General features: G+C 47.2%; 1 protein-coding gene across 1 annotated transcript; it reads right to left on the reverse strand.

The window, feature by feature from the left end:
* Positions 1–6852: 6852 nt before the first annotated feature.
* On the reverse strand, positions 6853–9520 carry ccdc69 (coiled-coil domain containing 69; the record flags this gene model as incomplete). Its single annotated transcript, XM_027279019.1, has 7 exons — positions 6853–8063; positions 8270–8367; positions 8464–8583; positions 8663–8764; positions 8846–8919; positions 9043–9130; positions 9326–9520. Coding segments are annotated over 7 exons (846 nt in total), but the record flags the coding sequence as incomplete, so codon positions are not given.
* Between the last annotated feature and the right edge of the window lie 480 nt (positions 9521–10000).

Raw genomic sequence — 10000 nt, forward strand, 5'->3', positions numbered from 1 at the left:
ATTATTGATTTTATTTATTTCATTAATCAATGAATCAGTTTCAAATATAAATAAAACTGATCTGAAACTTTAATATTTATGTTTAAATGTTAAAAAAGAAACTTTAACTGAGTGTGTGTGTGTGTGTGTGTGACTGTGTATGTGAGTGTGTGTGTGTGTGTGAGAGTGTGTGTGTATGTGAGTGTGTGTGTGTGTGTGAGAGTGACAGGTCAATTGACACAGAACAACACAGTTGACCCCATAGGTCAAAGGTCAAAGGAAACACAGAAAGATAACAAATCGCTCTCACACTCACACACACACACACACACACTCACACACACACACACACACAGTCACACTCACACACACAGTCACACACACACACACAGTCACACTCACACAGTCACACACACACAGTCACACACACAGTCACACACACACACACACAGTTTGTAGGTGAACAATCAGAAACATTGAGGTCAGATTTGAATAATATAATTTTTTATCTGCAGTGAGTCGCGGACACGTAACCACGACGTTAAACTTCGTTAGCCTCCTGGTTCACGCCGACTCCGTTACCGTGGTTACCGTGCTTCGTTACGTTAGCTAGTGAAGCTGTTAGCGTCTACGGACAGACGTCACCTTCACAGGTGGAGGTGACGTAGACGATCCTTTACTCATCGTACTCCAACCTTCTTACAACCTGAACCAAACTTTACCCAAACCTCCTGCGGCAGGTGGAGGCTCAGAAAGGTGGAGGCTCAGAAAGGTGGAGGTTCAGAAAGGTGGAGGCTCAGAGAGGTGAGGCTCAGAAAGGTGGAGGTTCAGAAAGGTGGAGGCTCAGAAAGGTGGAGGCTCAGAGAGATGGAGGTTCAGAAAGGTGGAGGCTCAGAGAGATGGAGGCTCAGAAAGGTGGAGGCTCAGAGAGATGGAGGTTCAGAAAGGTGGAGGCTCAGAGAGATGGAGGCTCAGAGAGATGGAGGCTCAGAAAGGTGGAGGTTCAGAAAGGTGGAGGTTCAGAGAGGTGAGGCTCAGAAAGGTGGAGGTTCAGAAAGGTGGAGGTTCAGAGAGGTGAGGCTCAGAAAGGTGGAGGTTCAGAAAGGTGGAAGTTCAGAGAGGTGGAGGCTCAGAAAGGTGGAGGTTCAGAAAGGTGGAGGCTCAGAGAGGTGGAAGCTCAGAGAGGTGGAGGTTCAGAGAGATGGAGGCTCAGAAAGGTGGAGGCTCAGAAAGGTGGAGGCTCAGAGAGGTGGAGGTTCAGAGAGGTGAGGCTCAGAAAGGTGGAGGCTCAGAAAGGTGGAGGCTCAGAAAGGTGGAGGTTCAGAGAGATGGAGGCTCAGAGAGGTGGAGGTTCAGAAAGGTGGAGGCTCAGAGAGGTGGAGGCTCAGAAAGGTGGAGGCTCAGAGAGGTGGAGGCCTGAACACTGATGTTTGACACTGTTTGACGTGTCCGTGTTAAACTCACGTTTCTCTTTGTTCGTGTTTGAAGTCAGAAATGTTGCATTTTATTTTGAAAGGTCTTGAACAGAAGAACGCGTCTCGGTCTCGTCGGCGCCTTGATTCGACCCGCGCGGCCTCGGACCTTCCCGTGCAGCTTCTGGACCTGGAGGACAAATGCCAGCCCATTCAGGAGCTTCTAACTGTGGCCCGGGAAGCTCCACAAAGGCCCCCTGCCTCCACCCTCAATGGGCTGCCCTGCGGAGGCCCGTGTGAACCGCAGAGCCTCTTTCTCCTCCATCCTGCCTCAGTGTGTCGCCTCCTCCTCCACATGTTAATTAATCGGCCTCGCTGGCAGAGTTGGACCCGCTCGGCTCTGATTGAAGCCGGCCATTAGCATCTATTAATTCTGCCTCTGGCGTTTTATCGCCGCTCTGAAAGGAGGAATTAAGTGGTGTGAGTTATTGTGCGTGTCCGCGGGTGTGAGGCTGAGTTAAAATGTGATTATTGTCCCGCAGCCTGGAGCCAGCTAACTGCTGCTGAGCCCTCTTCACGTGAAGAGGCGCCTCGTCTCATTAGAGCCCAACGAGGCGGCGATACGAACAGGAAATAACTGCAGCGTTCTTTATCCCGCGTCTCCGTATGTCCCGCCTCCAAACGATGGATGAGGGGTTAGCGACGCGGCTAAACGGCCACAGTGACGATACGGCGGTCTGAAGATCGCAGCAGCTGCACGGAGTCAAACACGGCCACGTTCCACGTTTAGTTTGAAGGTTCTAAAGACCGAGCTCACAGACATCATCATTCAATAAACAGGGACGTAACGATGCATCGTGATGATTAAAAATCGGTACGACGATTCATCGAGTGACAGAAAATATGAATCGTGATTCTTGGCGAATGCGAGAGAAGTAGGATGTTCTTTTTCTTACGTTATTTTAAAAAAGTCACTGCTCGGTGATTCATTTGTTCAACGTCAGACGTCAAGTCATGTGACTCACGTCACTACGTCGGTACGGAGACAGAGCGAGGGAAGAAACAGAGGACGCAGCGAGCAGCTTCAAATCAGCTGTGTGGAGCAATTTAGATTCAATATATACACAAATAGAACCGCATGGAAACATAGAGAGACTGCAACATGTAGCGGCATATTATCAGCCACAGTGAGAAGCAAAGTCACGTTACGCCGCCTCGAGCTGCAGATCACAGCAGTTACATCAGTTTACTGAGAGACTGTTTCTGAATAAAGCAGATTTCTGTTTGTTGTTTAACTTTTCATAAGAACAAACTGTTTGAGAGTTTCTGTAAAGGAAGCACCTCAGACTTTTCTCCTACAAATAAAAAGATTTTATTTGTTCATAATTTGTCTGTAGCTCATTTTGATGAAAATAAAATCGTGAAAAAATCGTATTGTGAACAAAACATCGTGAACATATTGGTTCATATCGTTACATCCCTATCAATAAACTAATATTAACATCGATTCATCACAGCTGAGCAGCGCGGAGGTTACGTCTGTTCGTAAATATTAGCATCCGTACGTAACGTTAACGTTAACGTTGACTGAAACACTCAGCAGCATTCAAAGTTTCCATCCATGAAACAAATGAATGTTCACGTGTTTAATGAGCATTAAATACATAACATACCTAGGTTATCTTTAAGCTAACGGTAAGCATGTTAACGTGACCAAACAGCTAACGTTACATAAATGCCACCATGTCAACACCAATGAAGTTCAGCTCAGCTTCCACAAACATCTGACCAAAACGTCCTGTGGCTTCGAGCTAGTGCGATCAGAGCTCACTGTGATCCTTCACAGGCTTTTATCACTATACACATTTTATACAAGAGTTAATGTGCAGTGTCCCTGTTTGTAGTTCTGTCTCTGTCGTCTGAGTTTTTTCTGTCCTTCTTAACACCAACCTACCAACTTCAGGCAGAGATTAGCCTGTGGCACTGTCCCTTTAAATAAACAAACACAATAAAATAAGACTGGTAAAAGTTGAGCTTTGTATCTGTAAGGAGGCGAGGGGGCTGCTCAGCAACCGGACCGGACCGGCCGTGTAGCTAACTGAACTGACTCAGCCCAGGATGCCAGGAGCCAGACCCGGCAAGAAAACCACCTGATAGGCTGCTGTGTTCACTGTTAGACTGGACACTGCCGGTTCAGAGGTTCTGTCGCCGTGTTCACTGTTAGACTGGACACTGCTGGTTCAGAGGTTCTGTCGCTGTGTTCACTGTTAGACTGGACACTGCTGGGTCAGAGGTTCTGTCGCTGTGTTCGCTGTTAGACTGGACACTGCTGGGTCAGAGGTTCTGTCGCCGTGTCCACTGTTAGACTGGACACTGCCGGTTCAGAGGTTCTGTCGCTGTGTTCACTGTTAGACTGGACACTGCCGGTTCAGAGTCATTCTCTGTCTTCAGGTGTTTCCAGGTGGCTGATGTGTCATGGGAACACTGTGACATGACAGCAGAGGCTGTGACCCATGGCTGACACACACACACAGTTTCAGGTATTGTCTCAGCTTGTCAAACAGACACTGACACACAGATCTCTTTACATCCGCTCAACACTTCACGCACACACTTAGAGGAGGTCAGGGGTGTCGAGTCTGGGTCTCACACACACACACACACACACACACACACACATTTGTATTTCTCTGAATTTACATACAGAGGGAAGGAAAGTAGTTGAAAGTAAAGTAAACTGCCTGCTTGCTTTTTTTTTTCGTCCTCTGCAGGGGGACCCCCGTCACGGGAGACTACTTCCAGGTTTTATACCGTTGCGGGGGGACGTTCACGGGACTCCGTCTCCAGGTTTTTTTTTAGGTGCCAGTCTGCGGGTGAAGTTCTCAGGAGACTACGTCCATGTTTTAGTTTTTTTCGACAGTCTGATGTGGTCGGTGGACGTCACAGGTGGCAAGAGCGCTCTGTCCCGTTTTGACAGTCTGCGGGGGGGACGTCAGGAGGATACGTCCAGGTTTTCGCCAGGTCTTTTTGGGGGCGGGGACGCTCACGGGGCTACGTCCAGCTTTTACGATCACAGCTCTGCCGGGGACGTCACGGAGATACGTCCAGGTTTTTCGCCCGTCTTGCGTTGTGGTGACGTCCCGGCGGACTACTACGTCCCGGTTTCGCCGTGTTTGCCGGGGACCCGGGACGTCCACAGCAGGAGACTCCGTCCCGGTTTTTTTAGGGGGGGTTTTTGACCACTCCATCCGCTTGTTTTTGAGCTGTTTGAGCGGCTGGATTGCTGGTGGCTTTGTTGGATTGTGAAACTGACCTGGGCTTGTTTTTGAATGATTTGCAACCTTCACTGTTTTTACAAAAAACTCTATTTTTTTTTAAACCTTTTACGTCCAGCAGGTTCTCGTGGATCGTGGCTGCTGCTGTGATCCTGCATGACGCCCACTACATATATTATTACTGTCATTATTACTACCATATCTGTTACTGTAATCATTTTTATCATTCATTATAATTCATTGTCATTTTATCAGTCATTGTAATTCATTGTCATTTTATCAGTCATTGTACAATATGTTTGTGTTGATTTGCTCTGTACACTGACATCTATTGCACGTCTGTCCGTCCTGGGAGAGGGATCCCTCCTCTGTGGCTCTTCCTGAGGTTTCTTCCACCTTTTTTCCCTGTTAAAGGTTTTTGTGGGCAAGTTTTTCCTCACTGGAACCGAGGGTCTAAGGACAGAGGGTGTCACTCCCTGTACAGATTGTAAAGCCTCAGAGGAAAATGTACTTTGTGACTTTGGGCTATACAAATAAAAATTGATTTGATTTGATTTGATTTGATTTGATGGCAACATGTTACATTACTGAAAGACACAAAAAGATTCCAGCTCTCATAAACATATGTTAATAAACATGTTTATAATATAATGTGTTACTAAACATGTTTATAAACATAATGTGTTAATAAACATGTTTATAAACATAATATGTTACTAAACATGTTTATAAACATAATGTGTTACTAAACATGTTTATAAACATAATGTGTTAATAAACAAGTTTAAATGCTTCAACAGCTGATCACACTTTGTCTTTTTAATCTGTGAAATCAAACTGGGACTTTTCAAGTTTCATTGTTTCACATGATCAACAGAAAGTTCAGGGCCTTCCTGTAACCATGGTAACTCACGGCCAGAGGGAGGGAGAGCGCACACACACACACACACAGACACACACAGACACACACACACACACAGACACACACACACACACACAGTCTTCTTCATCTGTTTCTCTTCTGTCTGTTTTACCACCGGCACTTTGCACGGAGGAGTTTTATTTTGAAAATCCATCAGATTCTCTGTGCCGTTTCTGTGTCTGACTTCCTGTCAGCTCATGGCATCCGTCAAAAAATGAATTCAGCGCTGAGCCGCTTCTGAACCGGACCGGACCGGAGCCGGTGGGGTTTGATTCACTGACTGGATCCACGTGTCACTGGTGAACCTGGAGGTCAGGGGTCATCTTCTGTTGGTACAGCACGTGCTGAAGCTGTGATTGTTCCACTTCAGTTACCATGTTATTATTGTTATTATTGTTATTATTATTATTATTATTATTATTATTATTATTATTAACAGACGTTAGACAGTTTCAGTTTTTTATTCGTCAAGCCAAAAACAAAAGAAGGAAAAATCAGTTTTTATACACGAGTGAAGGAAATTCTAAATTTTACAACATGAAAAAAAAAAAGTCTCTCTTACACAAACTGTGAATGGTCAAAGTGCTGACAGTGCATAAGGAGAAGGTCACAACATGACTCATCGTTTTTTTGGCAACACAAACGTCACGTTCATCAATCCGTCGTCACGTTAACGAAAAAAATCAAAACAGAAAAACATGGAAACATTTTTCACATCTTCAAAACGTAACAAAACAAAGATTACTGATCTGAGATTACTGATCTGAGATTATTGATCTGAGATTATTGATCTGAGATTACTGATCTGAGATTACTGATCTGAGATTATTGATCTGAGATTACTGATCTGAGATTATTGATCTGAGATCGAGCTCCTAACCGTCTGTTGACTTTATTAACCGGTACTAAGCTAACCGTTAGCAACGTAGCCGTACAGCGGCTGCATTTTACCAGCTAGCCACGCGTTAGCGCCCCAGTGAGGATTTAACACTTTAAATTAAAACACTGAAAATAAATTTGTGCCGTGAACAAACACGTTTGATCTGAACTGTGCTGGAGCGGTAACTAGCACTGAATGCTAACAAGCTAACGGTAAAAGTGTTTTATTCGTGGGCGTTTCCATGGCGATATAACGTTGAGGCGTCTTGTCACGTTAACTCGCTCACAGCGTGTTATTAGCATGTAACGTGTTTCCACGGTGATCTATCACTTCAGGTGGTAATTCTAACGTTAGCACGTTAGCATCCATCCCGTCATTTGTTCTACAGGTAACGAAGCTCGTGAACCTTTTACAACCCGAGACGATCACCGGGTTAGCCAGCATGCTAACAACTCTTAAAACATTTTCAAACCTCCAAAATAAAATGTGTGATGTGATTGGTTGTTGGTTTTCGGCTCATGAATACTGAAAGTTTTAAACATCTGACACAAAGTGAAGTGGCGTGATCCCCGACAGCAGCTCTGCATTAAAAAGTAAAACTAAGAGAAGCTAACGCGAACCGACCCGGGATCAGACGACGAACATCACGGCTGATTCGAGTGTTTCTGATTCGTTCAGTTTCAGTGTTGACACAGTCGTGAATCCACAGGGTTTAAAAAGTCGAGAGCTGAGAGGATTCTCGAGGATCTCCGAGATGTTTGGTGGAACCTGAAACACGTGATGGAACTTAAACTTGAAGAAATCGAGACGATTGTTCGCTGTCACGCCGCCAACATGAAAAAGTTCTCAGAAGAACCGTGGAGTTCCTCGAACGGACGTCGACAAAATCAACTCAAGTGCTTCTTGAAGCTTCGCCGCTGAGTAAGGCACTTCATCCACAAACCTGAAGCGGCGTGTTCAGATCACCTGAGCTTCTCAAAGATCGAGTCAGTCAAGTTTGAGCGTGAAGCGTGAACCGATGTACGAAGTCCATCATCATGTCGGCGTGATCAGGTGTGATCAGGTGTTACGTGAGCGTCAGGCACTTCATCAGGTGTGTTGTAGTTACGAAGGCCGGGTCACAGCAGCGTCCTGATTGGTCAACACGTCTCACGTAAACCGGCGAGCTGGGAGACGTTCTGGTTCTGGTTCTGGTTCTGGTGTGACTGAAAAAACTTAAAGAACGGCGTCTCAGTTTGAGCTGACCGTCAGAATAAAAACAAATAAAATGAAACGGGTCGACGTGTCCGGACCTTTCCCGGGTCAGTACAGTACCACAGGCTGTGATGCTGCGTGGTTCTGTTAAACATGTCCGACCCGGTAACAGAGTCCAGCTGTGAGCTGAACTCGGCCGCCCGGGTTCTGTGCACGCTCAGGTCTGATCTCATCATCTGGGAGCGATCTCCTGGACCATGGCGGGCAGGTGGATGGTCGGACACGAGTCCCGGTGCCTCAGTTTGAACATCAGCTGCTCCTTCTCCTGAGAAAGCTTCTGGTTGATCACCGCCTGCCTCTCCAGCGCCACCTTCAGGTCCTGCTGCTCCTTCGACAAGTCCCTGATGAACACAACAGACGGGTCAGAACAGAAGTCTGAAGGTCACCGAGCGTGAAGACTCACAGAAGTTTAATTAAGTTTGATGTTTGAATATGTAAATGAGGCGTTATCACTGAGGACAAACTGCGTGTTGTGATGTGAACTGTCCAGCAGGGGGCGCCGCCGTCCTGCACACTGAGCTGCTGCTGGAGAAGGAGAAGAACTCACTGAACAACACTCTGACAGTTTTCAATCCGAACTCTGAGATCCTCGTTCTGCTGCAACACCACGACCACCTGGTCCTCCAATGACAGGTTCTTCTCCACCTGAGGAGAGAGGAGGAGGAGGAGAGAGAGAGAACATGACAAACAGGAAGTTGGAGCAGACAGGTGTGTGCAGGTGGATAAACGCCGTCGACCAACCAGAGCGTCCATCTGCTGCAGCTTCCTGCTCTGCTCCTGCACGCGCTCAGTCTTCATCTCGATGACGAACAGCAGAGACTCCTGCTCAGACTCCCAGAATGCACCTGGGCTGCCGTGGGCCTGGAGGACAGACGACCGTTAGTGCTCCTGGACCGAGCCGAGTCCAGGTCCAGTAAAGACCAGGTCCACCTGAACTCACCTGGATGTTCCTCTGCAGGTCCTTCTTAAACGTTGACTCGTCCACTCGTCTCTTCAGCTCGTTATAAACCTGAAGGTCTGCGGTCAGCTCGTCCACTTTGTCCTTAACGAGACATGAAGACAGAGACACGTGAAGACGGACGACACATGAACGACATGAATGTCTTCATGAAGGACAATTTACCTTCAGGACTTTTTCAGCAGCTTCAAACTGTCCAGTCAGCTCAGACGTCTCTGCGTCATGTGTCCTCTGCAGCTCTGAGGACAAAAGACACAAAGACAAAAGGTCACAGGTTTTAGACGTCACGGAGACTACGTCCAGGTTTTAGACAGTCTGCGGGGACGTCACAGAGACTACGTCCAGGTTTTAGACAGTCTTACCTTGGACGTGTCTCTCGTGTTCTTCAGTGGCAGTCTTACTCTTGTGTTCAAGGAGGACGTTCAGATCAGCTGTCGTCTCCGTCTTCACCTGGAATAAACAGACTCAGATTGAATCAGCTGATGGACACATGTAAACACAGAGGTCAGAGGTCACGAGCTGCTGGCTGCAGACTGAGGTGGTCATGTGACCTGAGGACAGCTGCTGTCTGAGCCGGATCGAGTCTATGAATAAACTGACACTCGACACGGTCCACTGTGCCTGGACCTGGTTTGACGTCCTCACCTTATCGAGGACGCTCAGGACGAGGGCGCACAGCTCTTCATCGGCGTGGCCCTTCAGGAGCGCCGCCCTCTCCGGGTTCCCATTGGCTGACAGCACTTCCTTCAGCGTCCTCAGCTGCCACTCGAAGCGCTCCAGCTGCTTCTCCAGGTAGACGTCCTGCTCACCTGACGCACGGTCACCTGCAACACCACGAGGTTACTGTACCTGAACGCAGCACGTCTGAGTACAGGGAGGACTACTGCAGGCTGTACTCGAGTAAATGTACTTAGTTACATCGCACAGCTGTTCTCTGTATCTTCAGGAGGTGAAGGGTTAAAATGAATCAGGCAACGTTCAGGAAACGTTTAGGAAACGTTTCCGACTGTAATTTAATTTGAACCTGTCAATTACATCATCGACATGTAGACACACGCCGACACACACACACACACACACTAACACACACACTAACACACACACACACGCCGACACACACACACACACTAACACACACACACACTGACACACACACTAACACACACACACACTAACACACACACTAACACACACACTAACACACACACACACTAACACACACACACACACTAACACACACACACACGCTGACACACACACTCACGCTGACACACACACTAACACACACACTAACACACACACACACACACACACACACGC

This window comes from Larimichthys crocea, chromosome I, assembly GCF_000972845.2.
Source record: "Larimichthys crocea isolate SSNF chromosome I, L_crocea_2.0, whole genome shotgun sequence".
In the NCBI taxonomy this organism is placed as follows: Eukaryota; Metazoa; Chordata; class Actinopteri; family Sciaenidae; genus Larimichthys; species Larimichthys crocea.